General features: G+C 46.9%; 1 protein-coding gene across 3 annotated transcripts in view; it reads right to left on the bottom strand.

Annotated features, from left to right (window-relative positions):
- The window catches only part of RAD51 (RAD51 recombinase), a 262,769-nt gene that overhangs the window by 51,185 nt on the left and 187,917 nt on the right, over window positions 1-23,667 (bottom strand). For all 3 annotated transcript variants that reach the window (XM_063947784.1, XM_063947782.1, XM_063947783.1), the window contains exon 6: window positions 20,628-20,722. In XM_063947784.1, coding sequence (XP_063803854.1) covers window positions 20,628-20,722 — 95 coding nt within the window. The remainder of the gene's footprint in view (window positions 1-20,627; window positions 20,723-23,667) is intronic.

The raw sequence follows: 23,667 nt of genomic DNA on the forward strand, positions 1-23,667 counted from the left end.
AAAGATGGATGGATTGCTGTTTTAGGGTAAAGAAAATAGGATTTTAATACCTACTGGTAAATCCTTTTCTCTTAGTCCGTAGAGGATGCTGGGGACACCATTAGAACCATGGGGTATAGACGGGATCCGCAGGAGACATGGGCACTTTATGACTTTGAAAGGGGTGTGAACTGGCTCCTCCCTCTATGCCCCTCCTCCACACTCGTTATAGGAACTGTGCCCAGGGAGACGGACATTTCGAGGAAAGGATTTATTGTTAAACTAAGGTGAGATTCATACCAGCTCACACCTCAACCATGCCGCAGAACATGGCATTCAACAGAACACAGGTCAACGGCATGAACAATTTGCAGCAACAGGCTGACAATAAACGTAACACAACATATGTGTAACCATAACTATTAACTGCAGATACAGTACGCACCGAGACAGGCGCCCAGCATCCTCTACGGACTAAGAGAAAAGGATTTACCGGTGGGTATTAAAATCCTATTTTCTCATACGTCCTAGAGGATGCTGGGGACACCATTAGAACCATGGGGTTATACCAGAGCTCTAGAACGGGCGGGAGAGTGCGGACGACTCTGCAGCACCGATTGACCGAACTTAAGGTCTTCATCGGCCAAGGTGCCAAACTTGTAGAACTTTGCAAAAGTGTTTGACCCCGACCAAGTAGCTGCTCGGCAAAGTTGCAATGCCAAGACCCCTGGGCAGCCGGCCAGGATGAGCCCACCTTCCTAGTGGAATGGGCCTTCACCGATTCCAGTAATGGCAATCCAGCCGTGGAATGGGCCTGTTGAATCGTGTTACAGATCCAGTGCGCAATGGTCTGCTTAGAAGCAGGACACCCAACCTTGTTGGGAGCATATAGGACAAACAGAGCTTCTGTTTTACTAATCTGAGCCGTTCTGGCAACATAAATTTTCAAAGCTCTGACCACATCCAGGGACTTTGACTCAACGAAGACGTCAGTAGCCACAGGTACCACGATAGGTTGGTTTATGTGGAAAGAGGAAACCACCTTCGGTAAAAATTGCCGACGTGTCCTCAACTCAGCTCTATCTTCATGGAAGATAAATAAGGGCTCTTGTGAGACAAGGCCGCCAACTCAGACACGCGCCTTGCAGATGCCAAGGCCAACAGGATGACCACTTTCCAAGTGAGGAATTTCAACTCCACCTTCCGTAAAGGTTCAAACCAATGTGACTGAAGGAATTGCAACACCACATTAAGATCCCATGGTGCCACTGGAGGCACAAATGGAGGTTGGATGTGCAACACGCCCTTCACGAAAGTCTGAACTTCTGGAAGGGAGGCTAATTGTTTTTGAAAGAAAATCGATAAGGCTGAAATCTGAACCTTGATTGAGCCCAATTTTACACCTGCTTGTAGAAAATGGAGAAACCGTCCTAGGTGAAACTCTTCCGTAGGAGCCTTCTTGGATTCACACCAAGATACATATTTTCTCCAAATACGGTGGTAATGTAGAGACGTTACCTCTTTTCTAGCCTGAATAAGTGTGGGAATGACTTCACTGGGAATACTCTTACGGGTTAGGATTTTGCGTTCAACTGCCACGCCGTCAAACGTAGCCGCGGTAAGTCCTGATACACGCACGGCCCCTATTGTAACAGCTCCTCGCGCAGAGGAAGAGGCCAGGGATCTCCTATGAGTAATTCCTGAAGATCTGGATACCAAGCCCTCCTTGGCCAGTCCGGAACAATGAGGATCGCTCGGATCTTTGTTCTTCTTATGATCTTTAGAACTTTTGGAATGAGAGGAAGTGGAGGGAATACATACACCGACTGAAAAACCGACGGTGTCACGAGAGCATCCACTGCAATCGCTTCAGGGTCCCTTGACCTGGAACAATATCTCTGAAGCTTCTTGTTGAGACGAGAAGCCATCATGTCTACTTGAGGAATTCAAGAAAAAAACTGTGCGACAGATAATAGCGCTCTCCAATCACCATAAAACAACCAAGAACACCTTTTAGTGATGTACTTCAATATGAAAAATTATTCACCATTTGCAGAAACGCATCTATAGCTGTCCTGAAGATGATAAACGTCAATAAATATAAACGTCCATTTATACGGATGGCAGTCCTCCTTACTGAATCCTAGACCAAATATAGAATCTGAAAAGATAAGTACCTCACAGTCCCTGTTGCAGGGGACAGTAGGAAATACTTAAAAGAACACAAATATAGTGTAGCAGTCCTTTAGAATAGGAAACCCTTTTAATTTTCAAGGTTACACTTACAAACATGTGTGTTAAAACAGCATATCAGAACTCTTATAAGGTATGTCACCGATCCCAGATGGTAGAAAGTCCTCCTTGCTGTATCCAAGGCCAGTAAGGAACTAAAACATAAGTACCTCCTAGTCCCTTTTGTAGGGTACAATGTGGAGATACTTAAAGAGACACAAATATAGTGTAGCAGTTCCTAAAATTTGACCACTCATTTATTTTCAAAGTTACACATGTAAAACAGCATGTAAAAATCTCAGTGGGGTATATCACCAATCCCAGATGGTATGCTCTCATGGGGGAAAAAGTCCTCTAGCACCAGATGTACACGGTGTACAGGGGGCCAGGCTCCGGATGCATGGCTCCCAGTGAAGCAGGATGATCCCCGGGGAAGGATGGATAAGCCCACGAGTCAGGAACAACAACGAGCCACGCTGAGTTTTTTACATGCTGTTTTAAATTTTTTGTTTGAAATTGGTAATGACAATCCTGAATTGTGAATCTCAGGTAAGCCTGATGCGGAGGATAAATGGGAACATGTAAGTAGGCATCTTTTATGTCCACCGACACAATAAACTCCCCTTCCTCCAGACTGGAGATCACTGCTCGGAGAGACTCCATCTTGAATTTTAATCTCTTTAGGTAGAAATTCAGGGATTTTAGGTTTAGGATTGGTCTGACCGAGCCGTCCGGCTTCGGGACCACAAACAGGCTCAAATAAAAACCTTCTGCCTGTTGTGACTGGGGAACCTTGACGATCACTTGATTTTGACACAATTTTTGTATTGCGTCGCAAACTGCTTCCCTGTCGGGAAGAGAAGCTGGTAAGGCCGATTTGAAAAAACGGTGAGGGGGGACGTCTTGAAACTCCAGCTTGTACCCTTGAGATACTATTCGTAAAATCCAAGGGTCTAGGTTCGAACGAACCCAAAACCAACTGAATAGTTTTAGATGGGCCCCCACCGGTGCGGACTCCCGCAGAGGAGCCCCAACGTCATGCGGTGGAATTGGTAGAAGCCTGGGAGGACTTCTGCTTAGTTTACCTCTTCCCCTTCCTCTAGTAGCAAGGAAGGAAGAACCCTGAACCTTTCTGAATTTGTTGGACCGAAAGGACTGCATCTGATAATGGTGCGTTTTCTTTTGTTGTGGAGGAACATAAGGTAAAAAGGATGACTTACGTACGGTAACCGTAGACACCAAATCATCAAGGCCGTCTCCAAATAAGGCCTTACCTTTATATGGTAGAAATTTCATACTTTTCTTGGAGTCAGCATTCCATTGGTGAATCCACAACGCACGCCTAGCTGAGACAGCCATGGCATTGGCCTTTGATCCCATAAGACCAATATCTCTCGCAGCTTCCTTAAGGTATGCTGCAGCGTCCTTGATATAACTCAGTGTCAAGAGGATGCTATCCCTATCTAGGGTATCTATATCAGATGACAAGTTATCTGCCCACTTTTCGATAGCACTACTTACCCACGCAGATGCAATGACAGGTCGGAATAGTGTACCTGTGGTCACATAAATGGACATCAACGTAGTCTCTTGTTTACGATCCGCAGGATCCTTAAGGGACGCCGTGTCCGGAGACGGGAGAGCCACCTTCTTAGACAAACGAGACAAGGCCTTGTCCACAGTGGGGGGTGACTCCCACTTTTCCTTATCAGTCGAGGGGAACGGATAAGCTGCCATAATTCTTTTGGGACCTTCCCAAACTTTTTCAAATAGCGTGTTCAGTTCATGAGAGGGAGGAAACGTTATCTCAGGTTTCCTTTCTTTATACATACAGACCCTTTTATCAGGGATAGCTGGGTCCTCAGTGATATGTAACGCATCTTTAACCGCCAAAATCATGTACTGAATGCTCTGACAATTTTGGGTCTAACCTGGAATCGCTATAGTCGACACTGGAATCAGTGTCCGTGTCGGTATCAGTGTCTGCCAATTGGGCCAGCGTACGTTTGTGTGACCCTGATGGGACCTGACTTTGGAATAACATCTTCCACAGATTTCTTCCATGCCTGGGTCTGAGACTGAGAATTATCTAACCTCTTACTAATAAGAGCCACATTAGCATTCAAAGCGTTCAATACATTTATCCAATCAGTTGTCGGCGGTGCCGACAGGGTCACCCCCGCAGCAGTCTGCGTCCCTAATACAGCCCCCTCCTGGGAAGAGCCTTCAGCTTCAGACATGTCAACACTCGTGCACCAAACACCCACAGACACACTGGGCATATAGGGGACAGACCCACAGTAAAGTCTGTCAGAGAGACACAGAGGGGATTTGCCAGCTCACAACCCTGCGCTGAAAAAACGGGTCTAAAATTGCCAAGACAATGCCTCAGACCTATAGCGCTTTTATAATATATATATATATATATATATATATATATATATATATATATATATATATATATATATATATATATATATATAGCACCAATTATATGCCTCCCCCCTCCGTTTTTCACCCCTGCACTTGTCAGTGTGTGTGGAGGACCAGCGTCTCTGCAGCTTGTGTAGAGGAAATGGTGCCGTGAGCCGTGAGGAAGAAGCTCCGCCCCTGTCATGGCGCGCTTCTGTCCCGCTTTTTTCAATATTTATACTGGCAGGGGTTGGGACAGTGCCACGGCACTAATGTCCCCTCTTGCCAGTGTGCTTATGAGGATTTCAGCTGCCAAGGACCCCCCCCCCCCCCTCCTGCACTGCTGTGTGAGTGGGAGCTTGGCGCGCAATGTCTGCCCGCTGCACAGTACCTCTGCAAATGCAGTCACTAAAGAGAAGTCTTCTTTTCTTCGGTTACTCACCTGTCTTCTGACTTCTGGCTCTGAAAGGGGGTGACGGCAGGCTGTGGGAGCGAGCATCTGTGCGTACCCAGCGATCAAACCCTCAGGAGCTAATGGTGTCCTGTAGCCAGAAGCAGAGCCCTTGAACTCACTGGAAGTGGGTCATGCTTCTCTCCCCTAAGTCCCACGAAGCAGGGAGACTGTTGCCAGCAGCCTCCCTGAAAATAAAAAAACCTAACAAAAAGTCTTTACAGAGAGACTCAGTAGAGCTCCCTTAGTGCGTCCAGTCACACTGGGCACAATTCTAAAACTGGAGTCTGGAGGAGGGGCATAGAGGGAGGAGCCAGTCCACACCCTTTCAAAGTCTTAAAGTGCCCATGTCTCCTGCGGATCCCGTCTATACCCCATGGTTCTAATGGTGTCCTCAGCATCCTCTAGGACGTATGAGAAAACGCATTAGCTTTTTTTCTCATTGTAGGTGTATAGGGGCTTTATCTTTTGGGTTTGGTTGGGACAGGAGACAATACCAAGTAGCAAACAGCTCCCAGGGAGGAGGCAGTCAACCTAGCCAGAAGCAGAGAAGGTAGTGTACTGAAAACAGTGGTGGAAGTGCTTAAAGTCTGTACCCAATGTCTTTTTTGGAGTTAACGGAACTAAGTGGAAGGCTCCAAATGAAATGTGTTGCAGAGATCAGCAAGACAGAGGAGAGAGGCAGGGGAAAACATATCAGCCAGAGTAGTTAGGCTGAAACAAAGCTTGAAAGTCTGGAAGCAGTTTAAGGCCATAAGGGAGAGATTTCTAGTAGATAAAGTTAAGTTGAATTGGATACGGATCTTGGCGTACCACACCCTCAGGATGTCAGAGACATACTTGGCTTGAAAACAATCCTGTGGCCTAAGGTGTTTGGAGGGTCTAAAGCAAGTCAGGGATAGGGAAACCAAAGTAAAAGCATGCTCCAAGTTCACCCAGGGTTTTGAGTGGGGAGGAAGGGAGCAATAAACTAACTGGGGGAGGACAGCTGCCTCATGGTACTGTGCAATGTCAGGGAGGATTAAACCTCCATGTTGCTTAGGGCGAACCATGCATCCCACAGCAAGATGGTGAGGATTACATTTCCAAATATACGAAAGCATCAACTTCTTCAGAGAGTCAGACAGCCTACAGGGTATTACATATGGTATGGTATTAAATAGATACATCATTTTAGGCAACAGCATCATTTTGAATGCCACAATGTGACCCAACCAGTAAACCTTATGGATTCATCCATGCACCAGTGAAGGCAGTAAACTAAGCTAGTAAATGAGTATAGTAAACATCAAAAGGTGTTGGAAATGCTGATGATAAATGGTTACTTTGGGCGAGAGGTTCTATAGCCAACAAAAAAAATTAACGGGTAAAGGGGGCAACCCTGTATAGTGCCATTTGAAATGGAGAACGGGGATGAGAGGAAACCATTGTTAAAAATTCTCGCTGAAGAATTTTCAGAGAGCCAAGATAGAGCTCACAATTATACCCTGACACCCAAGTTTGGAAAGTATCAAATGCCTATATATCCCCAGTGTAATCAATTGAATGCCTTTTTTAACATTGAGTGAAAGGAGTAATAGCTCCATCTGTGTTCGACAACGAATGTACCAAGTCCATACTCTTTGAATATCAGCAGCAGCCTGGCGGCCTAGAACAAATCCCACCTGGTAAGGACATATCAGCTGAGATAATAAGGGATTGATGTGGTTGCCAATCAATTAAGACAATACAGGTATCATTAAAATCGGTGTTAGGAGTGCCACGGGCCTATAGTTTCTACAATCAGTGGCATCCTTGACTGGTTTTGGTAATGTTATAATTTGAGCATCAATGATCTCTTCTGGAAATTTTCCAGTCTTGGAGGCTTCATTATAAATTTGTAACAAAATAGGACCAAGGCCCCTACTGAACAAAGGATAGAAAGAACTGACATAGCCATCTGGTCCAGGGGCCTTTCCTATTGGTAACTGCCCAATCACTAGCTGGACTTCTTCTAGGGATAGGGACCAGAGGGCTTTCAATGGGCCACCCTGTCTAGATCTAAAGACGGCAAATGGAGGCTGTCAAGAAAAGAGGCTATAGAGACCACAGAGCAATGTCTAGGGGGATAAGGCACCTAGCACCAGAGGGATCATGAAAGAAACGGATTCTACTGCAGGTCTGCCGTCCGTGCAGCTTACGGGCCAGAAGTCTAGAAGCCTTATTCCCAGCTGTGTACAACTTATGTCGGAGGCAAATGAGAGCCAACTGCATTCTAAGAAAAGAGCTTCTGAAGCGGTTGCCGCACCTCCTGAAAGTCCCTTCTAAGGACCTTAGGGGGATGCGATTGGTTTTGGAGTTCAAGTGTCTGGAGAATAGACTCCAGGTCAGCCTGTGTTTTAGCGGAACATGCTTTCATTTGAGCCCCCTTCTGAATGGAGGTACCCCGAAAAACAGCCTTGTAAGTACACCCGTAGGTAAAAATGGAGGTGTAAGAAGCGGTCTTTGTTTGAGTATATAGGATAACAGTGTGAAATTTAAGGCTTGGAGAATTTGTCCTCTCTGTCTGTTGTTTGTCTGTGACCCCTCCCCCTTCCAGCACCTGATAATAAGATTTTACTCACCGGTAAATCTATTTCTCGTAGTCCGTAGTGGATGCTGGGGACTCCGTAAGGACCATGGGGAATAGACGGCTCCGCAGGAGACTGGGCACATCTAAAGAAAGATTTAGGTCTATCTGGTGTGCACTGGCTCCTCCCCCCATGACCCTCCTCGAAGCCTCAGTTAGGAACTGTGCCCGGAAGAGCTGACACAATAAGGAAGGATTTTTGAATCCCGGGTAAGACTCATACCAGCCACACCAAATAACACGTGATAGGAACCCCGGTTAACAGTATGATAACAATTGGAGCCTCTGAAGAGATGGCTCACAACAAAACCTGATTTTTGTAACAATAACTATGTACAAGTATTGCAGACAATCCGCACTTGGGATGGGCGCCCAGCATCCACTACGGACTACGAGAAATAGATTTACCGGTGAGTAAAATCTTATTTTCTCTGACGTCCTAGTGGATGCTGGGGACTCCGTAAGGACCATGGGGATTATACAAAAGCTCCCAAACGGGCGGGAGAGTGCGGATGACTCTGCAGCACTGAATGAGAGAACTCCAGGTCCTCCTCAGCCAGGGAATCCAATTTGTAGAATTTAGCAAACGTGTTTGCCCCTGACCAAGTAGCTGCTCGGCAAAGTTGTAAAGCCGAGACCCCTCGGGCAGCCGCCCAAGATGAGCCCACCTTCCTTGTGGAATGGGCTTTTATTGATTTAGGCTACGGTAATCCTACCGCAGAATGCGCCAGCTGAATAGTGCTACAAATCCAGCGCGCAATAGACATTAATTTTCAGGGCCCTGACTACGTCCAGCAACTTGGAATCCTCCAAGTCCCTAGTAGCCGCAGGCACCACAATAGGTTGGTTCAAGTGAAAAGCGGAGACCACCTTCGGGAGAAACTGAGGACGAGTCCTCAATTCTGCCCTATCCATCTGGAAAATCAGATAAGGCCTTTTTCAAGACAAAGCCGCCAATTCTGAAACCCGCCTGGCCGAAGCCAGGGCCAACAGTACGACCACTTTCCACGTGAGATATTTCAATTCCACAGTCTTAAGTGGTTCGAACCAATGTGACTTCAGGAATGCCAAAACCACATTGAGATCCCAAGGTGCCACTGGGGGCACAAAAGGAGGCTGAATATGCAGAACTCCTTTGACAAAAGTCTGAACTTCAGGCAGTGAAGCCAGTTCTTTCTGGAAGAAAATCGACAGAGCCGAAATCTGGACCTTGATGGACCCCAATTTGAGGCCCAACGTCACCCCTGCTTGCAGGAAGTGTAGGAATCGACCCAGTTGAAATTCCTCCTTCGGGGTCATGGCCTCACACCAAGCAACATATTTCCGCCAAATGCGGTAATAATGTCTTGCGGTGACATCCTTCCTGGCTTTGATCAGGGTAGGGATGACTTCCTCCGGAATACCCTTTTCCTTTAGGATCCGGTGTTCAACCGCCATGCCGTCAAACGCAGCCGCGGTAAGTCTTGGAACAGACAGGGTCCCTGCTGCAGCAGGTCTTGTCTGAGCTGCAGAGGCCAAGGGTCCTCTGCCAGCATCTCTTGAAGTTCCGGGTACCAAGCTCTTCTTGGCCAATCCGGAACCACGAGTATGGTTTTCACTCCTCGCATTCTTATTATTCTCAGTACCTTGGGTATGAGAGGTAGAGGAGGAAACACATAAACCGACTGGTACACCCACGGTGTCACTAGAGCGTCCACAGCGATCGCCTGGACGCAATATCTTTTCAACTTTTTGTTGAGGCGGGACGCCATCATGTCCACCCATGGTCATTCCCAACGGTTTACCCGCATTTAGAAAACTTCTGGAAGAAGTCCCCATTCTCCCGGGTGTAGGTCGCCCATCGGAGAATCCTTGTGGCTTCTGCCATCGCCATCCTGCTTCTTGTGCCGCCCTGTCTGTTTACATGGGCGACCGCCGTGATATTGTCTGATTGGATCAGTACCGGCTGGTTCTGAAGCAGGGGCCTTGCTTGGCATAGGGCATTGTAAATGGCCCTTAGCTCCAGAATATTTATGTGAAGCGAAATCTCCTTGGAAATTTCTTCCCTGTGTGACTGCACCCCAGCCCCGAAGGTTGGCCTCCGTGGTCACCAGGACCCAGTCCTGTATTCCGAATCTGCGGCCCTCTAGTAGATGAGCCCTCTGCAGCCACCACAGCAGTGACAACCTGTTTCTTGCCGACAGGGTTATCCGCTGTTGTATCTGTAGATGGGACCCGGACCATTTGTCCCACAGGTCCCACTGGAACGTCCTTACGTGGAACCTTCCGAATGGAATTATGCTTCGTACGAAGCTACCATTTTTTTTCAGGACTCGTGTGCTTCCACTGGAAGAAACACTCTTTTCTGGTCTGTGTCCAGAATAATTCCCAGGAACAGAAGACGTGTCGTCGGGACCAGCTGTGACTTTGGAATATTGATAATCCAGTCGTGCTGTTGTAGCACTTCCCGAGAGAGTGCTACCCCCACTACCAACTGTTCTTTGGACCTCGCCTTTATCAGGAGATCGTCCAAGTACGGGATAATAAAAACTTCCTTCTTGCGAAGGAGTATCATCATTTCGGCCATTACCTTGGTAAAGACCTTCGGTGCCGTGGACAACTCCAACGGCAGCGTCTGGAACGGATAGTGACAGTCCTGTACCACACATCTGAGGTACTCCTGGTGAGGAGGGTAAATGGGGACATGCAGGTACGCATCCTTGATGTCCAGGGAGACCCTGTAATCCCCCTCGTCCAGGCTCGTAATAACCGCCCTGAGTGATTCCATCTTGAACTTGAATCTTCTGATATAAAAGTTCAAGTATTTTAATTTTAAGATGGGTCTCACCGAACCGTTCTGTTTCGGTACCACAACCATTGTGGAATAGTAACCCCTTCCTTGCTGAAGGAGGGGCACCTTGACAATCACTTGTTGTGATTATAGTGTTGAATAGCCACCAACACCGCCTCCCTGGCAGAGGGAGGTGCCGGTAAGGCAGATTTTAGGAAACGGTGGGGGGAAGAACGTCTCGAACTCCAGCCTGTACCCCTGAGATACTACTTGAAGGACCCAGGGATCCATGTGAGAGCACACTGGGCGCTGACATTTCTGAGACGGGCCCCCACCGTACCCGGGTCTGCCTGAGCAGCCCCAGCGTCATGCTGTGGACTTACCGGACGCAGGGAGGACTTCTGCTCTTGGGAACTAGCTGTGTGCTGCAGCTTTTTCCTCTACCTTTGCCTCTCGGCAGAAAGGATGAGCCTCTAGCCCTCTTGCTTTTCTGGGGCCGAAAGGACTGTACTTGATGATACGGTGCTTTCTTTTGTTGTGGGGTAGCCTGTGGCAAAAAAGTCGATTTCCCAGCAGTAGCTGTGGAAACGAGGTCTGAAAGACCATCCCCAAACAGTTTTACCCCCTTATAGGGCAAAAGTTCCATGTGCCGATTCGAGTCGGCATCGCCTGACCATTGCCGAGTCCATAACCCCCGTCTGGCGGCAATGGACCTAGCGCTTATTTTTGATGCCAGCCGGCAAATATCCCTCTGTGCATCACGCATGTATAAGACCACGTCTTTTATATGCTCAATTGTCAGCAAAATATTGTCCCTATCCATAGTAATTTTCCGACAGGGAATCTGACCACGCAGCGGGAGCACTGCACATCCATGCCGAAGCAATGGCTGGTCGCAATATAATGCCCGAGTGTGTGACTATATCTTTCAGGGTAACCCCCCTGCTTTTTATCAGCAGGTTCCTTCAGGGCGGCCGTATCCGGAGACGGTAGTGCCACCTTTTCTGATAAGCGTGTAAGCGCTGTATCTACCCTATGGGGTGTTTCCCAACGTGACCTATCCTCTGGCGGGAAAGGGTACACTGCCAATTACCGTTTAGAAATTATCAATTTCTTACCGGGGGAAGACCATGCTTCCTCACACACCTCATTTTATTTTCTCAGATGCAGGAAAAACTACTGGTAGTTTTCTCTCACCAAACATAATACCCTTTTATGTGGTACCTGGGGTATTATCATAAATGTGTAATACATTTTTCATTGCCTCAATCATGTAACGGGTGGACCTATTTGGAGGGTACACTAGTCTCATCGTCGTCGACACTGGAGTCGGTATCCGTGTCGACATCTGTTTCTGCCATCTGAGGTAGCGGGCGTTTTTAGAGCCCCCCATGACATTTGAGACGCTGGAACAGGCACAAGCTGAGTAGCCGGCTGTTCTGTGTCGTCGACCTTTTGTGTAAGGAGTTGACACTTTCATGTAATCCTTCCATAAGTCCAACCACACCGGTGTCGATCCCGCAGGGGGTGACATCACATTTACAGGCATTCGCTCCGCCTCCACATCATTATCCTCCTCATACATGTCGACACAGCCGTACCGACACACAGCACACACACAGGGAATGCTCTGACAGAGGACAGGACCCCACAAAGCCCTTTGGGGAGACAGAGGGAGAGTATGCCAGCACACACCAGGGCGCTATATATCACAGGGATATCACATATAAGAGTGTTTTCCCTTATAGCTGCCTATATATATTGTATACTGCGCCTAAATTGTGCCCCCCCTCTCTTTTTAACCCTTTCTGTAGTATTGACTGCAGGGGAGAGCCAGGGAGCTTCCCTCCAACGGAGCTGTGAGGAAAAAAATAAGATTTTACTTACCGATAAATCTATTTCTCGTAGTCCGTAGTGGATGCTGGGACTCCGTAAGGACCATGGGGATATAGCGGCTCCGCAGGAGACAGGGCACAAAATAAAAGCTTAAGGATCAGGTGGTGTGCACTGGCTCCTCCCCCTATGACCCTCCTCCAAGCCTCAGTTAGGATACTGTGCCCGGACGAGCGTACATAATAAGGAAGGATATTGAATCCCGGGTAAGACTCATACCAGCCACACCAATCACACCGTACAACTTGTGATCTGAACCCAGTTAACAGTATGATAAACGCAAAGGAGCCTCTGAAAAGATGGCTCACAACAATAATAACCCGAATTTTTGTAACAATAACTATATACAAGTATTGCAGACAATCCGCACTAGGGATGGGCGCCCAGCATCCACTACGGACTACGAGAAATAGATTTATCGGTAAGTAAAATCTTATTTTCTCTGACGTCCTAGTGGATGCTGGGACTCCGTAAGGACCATGGGGATTATACCAAAGCTCCCAAACGGGCGGGAGAGTGCGGATGACTCTGCAGCACCGAATGAGAGAACTCCAGGTCCTCCTCAGCCAGGGTATCAAATTTGTAGAATTTAGCAAACGTGTTTGCCCCTGACCAAGTAGCTGCTCGGCAAAGTTGTAAAGCCGAGACCCCTCGGGCAGCCGCCCAAGATGAGCCCACCTTCCTTGTGGAATGGGCTTTTACTGATTTTGGCTGTGGCAATCCTGCCACAGAATGTGCAAGCTGAATTGTACTACAAATCCAACGAGCAATCGTCTGCTTAGAAGCAGGAGCACCCAGCTTGTTGGGTGCATACAGGATAAACAGCGAGTCAGATTTTCTGACTCCAGCCGTCCTGGAAACATATATTTTCAAGGCCCTGACAACGTCAAGCAACTTAGAGTCCTCTAAGTCCCTGGTAGCCGCAGGTACCACAATAGGTTGGTTCATGTGAAATGCAGAAACCACCTTAGGTAGAAATTGAGGACGAGTCCTCAATTCCGCCCTGTCAGAATGAAATATCAAGTAAGGGCTTTTATATGATAAAGCCGCCAATTCTGACACACGCCTGGCTGAAGCCAAGGCTAACAGCATCGACACCTTCCATGTGAGATATTTTAAGTCCACAGAGGAAAGTGGTTCAAACCAATGTGACTTTAGAAAACTCAACACCACATTGAGATCCCAAGGTGCCACTGGAGGCACAAAAGGAGGCTGTATGTGCAGCACCCCTTTTACAAATGTCTGAACTTCAGGTACTGAAGCCAGTTCTTTCTGGAAGAAAATCGACAGGGCCGAAATTTGAACTTTAATGGAACCTAATTTTAGGCCCATAGACAGTCCTGTTTGCAGGAAATGAAGGTAACGACCCAGTTGAAATTCCTCTGTAGGGGCCTTCTTGGCCTCACACCACGCAACATATTTACGCCAAATGCGGTGATAATGTTTTGCGGTTACGTCCTTCCTGGCTTTGACCAGAGTAGGGATGACTTCTTCTGGAATGCCTTTTTCCCTCAGGATTCGGCGTTCAACCGCCATGCCGTCAAACGCAGCCGCGGTAAGTCTTGGAACAGACAAGGCCCCTGCAGTAGCAGGTCCTTTCTTAGAGGTAGAGGCCACGGTTCGTCCGTGAGCATCTCTTGAAGTTCCGGGTACCAAGTCCGTCTTGGCCAATCCGGAACCACGAGTATAGTTCTTACTCCTCTCCTTCTTATAATTCTCAGTACTTTTGGTATGAGAGGCAGAGGAGGGAACACATACACTGACTGGTACACCCACGGCGTTACCAGAGCGTCCACTGCTATTGCCTGAGGGTCCCTTGACCTGGCGCAATATCTGTCCAGTTTTTTGTTTAGACGTGACGCCATCATGTCCACCTTTGGTTTTTCCCAACGGTTTACAATCAGGTGGAAGACTTCTGGGTGAAGTCCCCACTCTCCCGGGTGAAGGTCGTGTCTGCTGAGGAAGTCTGCTTCCCAGTTGTCCACTCCCGGAATGAATACTGCTGACAGTGCTATCACATGATTTTCCGCCCAGCGAAGAATCCTTGCAGCTTCTGCCATTGCCCTCCTGCTTCTCGTGCCGCCCTGTCTGTTTACGTGGGCGACTGACGTGATGTTGTCCGATTGGATCAACACCGCCTGACCCTGAAGCAGAGGTTTTGCTTGACTTAGGGCATTGTAAATGGCCCTTAGTTCCAGAATGTTTATATGAAGAGACGTTTCCAAGCTTGACCACAGGCCCTGGAAATTCCTTCCCTGTGTGACTGCTCCCCAGCCTCTCAGGCTGGCATCCGTGGTTACCAGGATCCAATCCTGAATGCCAAATCTGCGGCCCTCTAGTAGATGAGCACTCTGCAGCCACCACAGGAGAGACACCCTTGTCCTTGGCGACAGGGTTATCCGCTGATGCATCTGCAGATGCGATCCGGACCATTTGTCCAGTAGATCCCACTGAAATGTTCTTGCATGGAATCTTCCGAATGGAATCGCTTCGTAAGAAGCCACCATTTTCCCCAGGACCCTCGTGCACTGATGCACTGAGACCTGTCCTGGTTTTAGGAGGTTCCTGACTAGCTCGGATAACTCCCTGGCCTTCTCCTCCGGGAGAAACACCTTCTTCTGGACTGTGTCCAGAATCATTCCTAGGAACAGTAGACGTGTCGTTGGAATCAGCTGCGATTTTGGAATATTTAGAATCCACCCGTGCTGACGTAACACTACCTGAGATAGTGCTACTCCGACTTCTAACTGTTCCCTGGATCTTGCCCTTATCAGGAGATCGTCCAAGTAAGGGATAATTGAAATGCCTTTTCTTCGTAGAAGAATCATCATTTCGGCCATTACCTTGGTAAAGACCCGAGGTGCCGTGGACAATCCAAACGGCAGCGTCTGAAACTGATAATGACAGTTTTGTACTACAAACCTGAGGTACCCTTGGTGAGAAGGGTATATCGGGACGTGGAGATAAGCATCTTTGATGTCCAGAGACACCATATAGTCCCCTTCTTCCAGGTTCGCTATCACTGCTCTGAGTGACTCCATCTTGAATTTGAACCTTTTTATGTAAGTGTTCAAGGATTTCAGATTTAAAATTGGTCTCACCGAGCCGTCCGGCTTCGGTACCACAAACAGCGTGGAATAATACCCCTTTCCTTGTTGCAGGAGGGGTACCTTGATTATCACCTGCTGGGAATACAGCTTGTGAATGGCTTCTAGAACTGCCTCCCTGTCGGAGGGAGACTTTGGTAAAGCAGACTTCAGGAAACGATGAGGGGGAAATGCCTCGAATTCCAGTTTGTACCCCTGCGATACTACCTGTAGAATCCAGGGATCCACTTGCGAGTGAGCCCACTGCGCGTTGAAATTTTTGAGACGGGCCCCCACCATATCTGAGTCTGCTTGTAAAGCCCCAGCGTCATGCTGAAGACTTGGCAGAAGCAGGGGAGGGCTTCTGCTCTTGGGAAGCGGCTGCATGGTGCAGTCTTTTTCCTCTTCCTCTGCCCCGGGGCAGAAAGGAGTGGCCTTTTGCTCGCTTGTACTTATGGGAACGAAAGGACTGAGATTGAAAAGACGGTGTCTTTTTCTGCTGATGTGGAGTGACCTGGGGTAAAAAGCTGGATTTTCCAGCCGTTGCCGTGGCCACCAGGTCCGATAGACCAGCCCCAAATAACTCCTCCCCTTTATACGGCAATACTTCCATGTGCCGTTTGGAATCCGCATCCCCTGACCACTGTCGCGTCCACAACGCTCTTCTGGCAGAGATGGACATAGCACTTACTCTTGATGCCAGGGTGCAAATATCCCTCTGTGCATCACGCATATATAATAATGCATCCTTTAAATATTCTATAGTTAACAAAATATTGTCCCTATCCAGGGTATCAATATTCTCAGTCAGGGAATCCGACCATGCGACTCCAGCACTGCACATCCAGGCTGAGGCGATTGCTGGTCGCAGTATAACACCAGTATGTGTGTATATACTTTTTAGGATATTTTCCAGCCTTCTATCAGCTGGTTATTTGAGGGTAGCCGTATCAGGAGACGGTAACGCTACTTGTTTAGATAAACGTGTGAGCGCCTTATCTACCCTAGGGGGTGTTTCCCAACGCGCCCTAACCTCTGGCGGGAAAGGATATAATGCTAATAATTTTTTAGAAATTAGCTGTTTTTTATCGGGAGAAACCCACGCTTTTTCACACACCTCATTTATTTCCTCTGACTCAGGAAAAAATATTGGTAGTTTTTTCTCACCCCACATAATACCCTTCTTTGTGGTACTTGTAGTGTCAGAAAGGTTCAATGCCTCTTTCATTGCCGTGATCATGTAACGTGTGGCCCTACTGGACATTACGTTTGTCTCGTCACCGTCGACACTAGACTCAGTATCTGTGTCAGGGTCTGTGTCGACCCACTGAGGTAACGGGCGTTTTAGCGCCCCTGACGGTGTCTGAGACGCCTGGACAGGCACTAACTGATTTGCCGGCTGTCTCATGTCGTCAACAGTTTTTTGCAAATTGCTGACATTATCACTTAATTGTTTAAATACAATCATCCAGTCAGGTGTCGACTCCCTAGGGGGTGACATCACCAACGCAGGCAACTGCTCCGCCTCCACATAATTTTCCTCCTCATACATGTCGACACACGCGTACCGACACACAGCACACACACACCGGGAATGCTCTGATAGAGGACAGGACCCCACTTAGCCCTTTGGAGAGACAGAGGGAGAGTCTGCCAGCACACACCCAGCGCTATATATATATACAGGGATAACCTTATATAAGTGTTATTCCCTTATAGCTGCTGTTAATTATTGTTATTTGCTGCCAACAATGCCCCCCCTTCTCTTTTTTACCCTGATTCTGAAGCAGGACTGCAGGGGAGAGTCAGGGAGCCGTCCTTCCAGCGGAGCTGTGAGGGAAAATGGCGCTTGTGTGCTGAGGAGATAGGCTCCGCCCCTTCACGACGTCCTTATCTCCCGCTTTTTTGTGTAAAATGGCAGGGGATTAAAATACATCCATATAGCCCAGGAGCCTTATGTGATGTATTCTGTTTTGCCACCTAAGGTATTCTGTTATATTGCGTCTCAGGGCGCTCCCCCCCCAGCGCCCTGCACCCTCAGTGACCGGAGTGTGAAGTGTGCTGAGAGCAATGGCGCACAGCTGCGGTGCTGTGCGCTACCTTAGTCTGAAGACAGGATGTCTTCTGCCGCCGATTTCACCGGACCTCTTCGTCTCTTCTGGCTCTGTAAGGGGGACGGCGGCGCGGCTCCGGTGACCCATCCAGGCTGAACCTGTGATCGTCCCTCTGGAGCTAGTAGCCTAAGAAACCCGATCCACTCTGCACTCAGGTGAGTCCGTTTCTTCTCCCCTTAGTCCCACGATGCAGTGAGCCTGTTGCCAGCAGGACTCACTGAAAATAAAAAAACCTAACTAAACTTTTATTCTAAGCAGCTCAGGAGAGCCACCTAGATTGCACCCTTCTCGGCCGGGCACAAAAATCTAACTGAGGCTTGGAGGAGGGTCATAGGGGGAGGAGCCAGTGCACACCACCTGATCCTTAAGCTTTTATTTTGTGCCCTGTCTCCTGCGGAGCCGCTATATCCCCATGGTCCTTACGGAGTCCCAGCATCCACTAGGACGTCAGAGAAATGGCGCCAGTGTGCTGAAAGGAGATGGCTCCGCCCCTTTTTCGCGGACTTTCTCCCGCATTTTTATGGATTCTGGCAGGGGTTAAAAAGCACCTATATAGCCTCTGGGGCTATATATGGTGCCAGTTTGCCAGCCAAGGTGTCAGTATTGCTGCTCAGGGCGCCCCCCCCCAGCGCCCTGCACCCATCAGTGACCGAAGTGTGTGGTGTGCATGAGGAGCAATGGCGCACAGCTGCAGTGCTGTGCGCTACCTTGGAGAAGACAGAAGTCTTCAGCCGCCGATTTTCCGGACCACCTTCTTGCTTCTGGCTCTGTAAGGGGGACGGCGGCGCGGCTCCGGGAACGGACGACGAGGTCGGGTCCTGTGTTCGATCCCTCTGGAGCTAATGGTGTCCAGTAGCCTAAGAAGCCCAAGCTACCACCACTTAGGTAGGTTCGCTTCTTCTCCCCTTAGTCCCTCGATGCAGTGAGCCTGTTGCCAGCAGGTCTCACTGAAAATAAAAAACCTAACAAACACTTTCTTCCTAGGAGCTCAGGAGAGCCCCTAGTGTGCATCCAGCTCAGCTGGGCACAGAAATCTAACGGAGGCTTGGAGGAGGGTCATGGGGGGAGGAGCCAGTGCACACCAGATAGACCTAAATCTTTCTTTAGATGTGCCCAGTCTCCTGCGGAGCCGTCTATTCCCCATGGTCCTTACGGAGTCCCCAGCATCCACTAGGACGTCAGAGAAATATAATTATCTCCAGGTATGATTGAGCAACTGCCAAATTGTTTGTCTGCTTGTGTGCAAGAGGCATTGAATGGGAGCAGCATTTGGAAGGCATGCTGTTCCTTGTAGTGCCAATGGGAGATCCTGGGGGTGGCTCCTGGGTAAGTTAGCTCTCTGTCTGGAAGTGTTTTAGTAATAGCCTTTATCATGAGGCCTACTGTGACAAATTACATGGCCCTATGTGGGCACTGCTATTATGTAGGTTAGGACTGCTGTATCGGAGAAGCCATGACGTGGCCAGCAGCTAAACATGTGTATGCAAACATTTGTGACTAATTCTCTGAATTTTATTACCAGATAGGTTCAGGGATCGTTATAGGTAATTTTAAGTGTGCGCAAGGGAATTTAGGGGTGGGGATTTGCACCCCTCTCCTCTCTGTCTGTAGAATTTGTTCTTTAACTGATATGTAATGTTCACATGCTTTAAAAAGATGCCATTTGGACACCATTATGTATAACCATGTCTTTATTACACTCTACTTAATACTGTACATTTAGGGCTGAGTATTGGAGTAGAAGAGTCATCCAGTCATGATTCATTAGACATTTTGCATTGGTTATTACTTATGCAATTCCGTAGACCTATGGACACTTTGGATAAATGTTTCCCTGTAAATACTTTGCATTTAGCAAACATATTAGAAATTGCCCTACATTTGTGACTACATGTAGATGGTGTTAAAATAAAAAGGGCACTGGTCGAAAGATGAAATACCTACTTTATTTAATATGCTCTGACCTAAATACTTAGATTTCGATACGCTCAAAGTTTAGTACGTGTAGGCCTAGGAGGGTGGTTCAATAAATAAGGTAAGACCACCTCACATTGCGTAAAATTTATTCAACTCGTACATAGGGGGGAATTCAGCTCTCCGCGGTCAGTGACCATGGGTAATGGTTGCTCCTGGGACTATTCAATTAACCTCGATAAGCCAGAAGAAATGCCCGAAAATAGCCCCATTTTCGTCCGAAAACTGAACAAGTGTGTTTTCGGGAGAAGAGTTGTTTTTTTTCGAGTGCTCAAATTGGATTGCATGGAAAATACAAGATAAACATCACAAAAAAAATTCTGCTTTTCAATCCAGATATTTACTCTCCTTCAATTGAATTCCCCCCATAAACAGAATAGTATGACCTTGGTACACATTTTTCCACATAGTCCCCATACTTGTCTAAGCATTTGTTCCAACTTTGCACCAAGGCATATATCTTGGCCTAGAAGTAATAAAGCGCCTGAAGCCAGTTGCTTATAAATGATCTTGTGCACAGTACCCAGAGATGTTCAGATCGTCAGCAATATCACTAACTGAAATGCGTCTGTCCTCCTGAATCAAACCTTCAAAGCGGCACAAATTGTCATCTGTGGTGGACGTGCTTGGCTGGCCAGATTGCTGCTCATCTTAAACGTCTGTCCTGCTGTTATATTTGGGTTTGTTCCACTGCCTTTGATATCTCAATGACATGACGTTATCACCGTACACCTCTACAACTTGGTGAATTTCAGCTGCTGATGTGCCCTTTTGAGGCTGAAATCTGATCACACTACGCACCTCAATGTTTGACCATGTTTCCGCCAGCCCTTGCAACAGATGTTGGGACAGCCTGATTAATATGATGCGCAATCTATCGGCCATGAGGGTAAGCAGTAGTCTACCTTCTATGGCCTTGTGGAAAATTTGAATGAAAAAGATTACACGCGAGCGGTTTTGTTGCCTTACTTATTGAACCACTTTTGTACTTTACACTTCTTGTTAAATTATTTGTACAATATGCAAGATTTTAGTGCAAATAGATTTCAAAAACAAGTTTTTTTTCAAAATATTGCAGAATACTGGGAAGAAAAAAACAACAACCTACCTTTCAGCAACAGCAAGAAGCCGTTCTGGTCGAAAGGTGCCTTCTGTATCTATGTACATGGCTTTCCCTTCACCACCACCTCTATCAATGGGCAGCTGAAACAATGCAGAAAAGTTAAACCAGAGCTGAGAAAAATTAATTATACCACTAATCTTAACCAGTGGTCCCAGAAAACAAGTTCAGTGTTATATGAATTTCAATATTGTGCTTACAGAAGCTTAAAAAGCACAAGGTTCCCATGTAATATGTGGTTTGGTTTTTGCCCACAACTATGGAATTAAAATTTTTCTGCCTGGATAACCGGAAACGCCAAATCTTCGACACAGACTCCTATCTTACTACTGTCTGACACCTTCATAAATGGCAAATGTGTATTAATTGATAGTAACAAATATCCAATTTTTTTTCCTGTTTTGATCAAAAGTAATACGGCCAATGCTGGTCTTTTGTAACCTGCATAATATTAACAATATGCACAAAAGACTGATCCAAAGTTATTTTTCATTTTTATATTCACTTCTGAGGAAGCAGCTGACAACCAAAGTAGGCGGGGAAATGCGTCAAGCTTCAATATGGATCCATGCAAAAACCTGCACCGCTGATATCGGCTGAGAGCGAGTTGGGATTCCTCTGCCTCCGGAGATGACCGCCCAAATGGAGTAGACACCAACGGTCGGGAGGACCCCCTGACACTCTCCTTATATAAGCTACAGCGGTGAGATAACCTTATGATATCTAATGTCTGGCCACACACAAATGTAATAATCTTTGGCTGCATAATTGATGAACTAATGAGAGGAATGTTCAAGCGCCTGTATTTCATCAGTATGTGCTATTAAGCTGTAATACTGCTTCTTATCTTATCAAATATATTGCTGGGAATCTTTTTACTTCCATATGGAAAAGGATGGACTTTTAAATTTGTAGCACTGGACACACAAAAACTCTGAAGAGCTTTTGATTAAGCTAACCATATGATACAGTTTATGGGAATCTCCATATACAATTGATTCACTTGTTTGAGTGCAATTGTATCCATGTGATTGACTATATTGTGTTCAGTGCTAAAAGTATGTTTAAATTTACTGTGTTTTAATTATCTATATAGCTTTGATAAAGTGTTGATCTGTCTTTAAAATAAAAATATATACACATTTTAAATTCTAGTGCGCTGTGACAACTTTTTTTCTGCATATTATCATCACACAAGGTTCTGTCGGAATCACCCAGCTAATTGCATCAGCCCTAAAGCGGCAGAAAATAGGATTTTAATACCTACCAGTAAATCCTTTTCTCCTAGTCCGTAGAGGATGCTGGGGACTCCAAAAGGACCATGGGGTATAGACTGGATCCGCAGGAGACATGGGCACACTATAAGACTTTTACTGGGTGTGAACTAGAGATGAGCGGGTTCGGTTCCTCGGAATCCGAACCCGCCCGAACTTCAGCTTTTTTTACACGGATCCGAGCGACTCGGATCTTCCCGCCTTGCTCGGTTAACCCGAGCGCGCCCGAACGTCATCATGACGCTGTCGGATTCTCGCGAGGCTCGGATTCTATCGCGAGACTCTGATTCTATATAAGGAGCCGCGCGTCGCCGCCATTTTCACACGTGCATTGAGATTGATAGGGAGAGGACGTGGCTGGCGTCCTCTCCATTTAGATTAGAAGAGAGAGAGTGAGATTGAGACAGAGACACTTGATTTACTGGAGCTTAGGAGTACTAGAGAGTGCAGAGTTTACTAGTGACTGACCACTGACCAGTGACCACCAGTGCAGTTTTATTTAATATAATCCGTTCTCTGCCTGAAAAAAACGATACACAGTGACTCAGTCACATACCATATCTGTGCTCAGCCCAGTGTGCTGCATCATCTATGTATAATATCTGACTGTGCTCACACAGCTTAATTGTGGGGGAGACTGGGGAGCAGTTATAGGTTATAGCAGGAGCCAGGAGTACATATTATTAAAATTAAACAGTGCACACTTTTGCTGCAGGAGTGCCACTGCCAGTGTGACTGACCAGTGACCTGACCACACTGACCACCAGTATAGTATACTATATTGTGATTGCCTGAAAAAGTTAAACACTCGTCGTGTGACTTGTGTGGTGTTTTTTTATTCTATAAAAAACTCATTCTGCTGACAGACAGTGTCCAGCAGGTCCGTCATTATATAATATATACCTGTCCGGCTGCAGTAGTGATATATATATATTTTTTATATCATTATTTATCATCCAGTCGCAGCAGACACAGTACGGTAGTTCACGGCTGTAGCTACCTCTGTGTCGGCACTCGGCAGTCCATCCATAATTGTATACCACCTACCCGTGGTTTTTTTTTTCTTTCTTCTTTATACATACTACATCTCATTATCATCCAGTCTATATTAGCAGCAGACACAGTACAGTACGGTAGTCCACGGCTGTAGCTACCTCTGTGTCGGCACTCGGCAGTCCATCCATAATTGTATACCACCTACCCGTGTTTTTTTTTTTCTTTCTTCTTTATACATACTACATCTCATTATCATCCAGTCTATATTAGCAGCAGACACAGTACAGTACGGTAGTCCACGGCTGTAGCTACCTCTGTGTCGGCACTCGGCAGTCCATCCATAATTGTATACCACCTACCCGTGGTTTTTTCTTCTTTATACATACTACATCTCATTATCATCCAGTCTATATTAGCAGCAGACACAGTACGGTAGTCCACGGCTGTAGCTACCTCTGTGTCGGCACTCGGCAGTCCGTCCATAATTGTATACCACCTACCCGTGGTTTTTTTTTCCTTTCTTCTTTATACATACTACATCTCATTATCATCCAGTCTATATTAGCAGCAGACACAGTACAGTACGGTAGTCCACGTCTGTAGCTACCTCTGTGTCGGCACTCGGCAGTCCGTCCATAATTGTATACCACCTACCCGTGGTTTTTTTTTCTTTCTTCTTTATACATACATACTACATCTCATTATCAACCAGTCTATATTAGCAGCAGACACAGTACAGTACGGTAGTCCACGGCTGT

Source organism: Pseudophryne corroboree, chromosome 12 (assembly GCF_028390025.1).
Source record: "Pseudophryne corroboree isolate aPseCor3 chromosome 12, aPseCor3.hap2, whole genome shotgun sequence".
NCBI lineage: Eukaryota > Metazoa > Chordata > Amphibia > Anura > Myobatrachidae > Pseudophryne > Pseudophryne corroboree.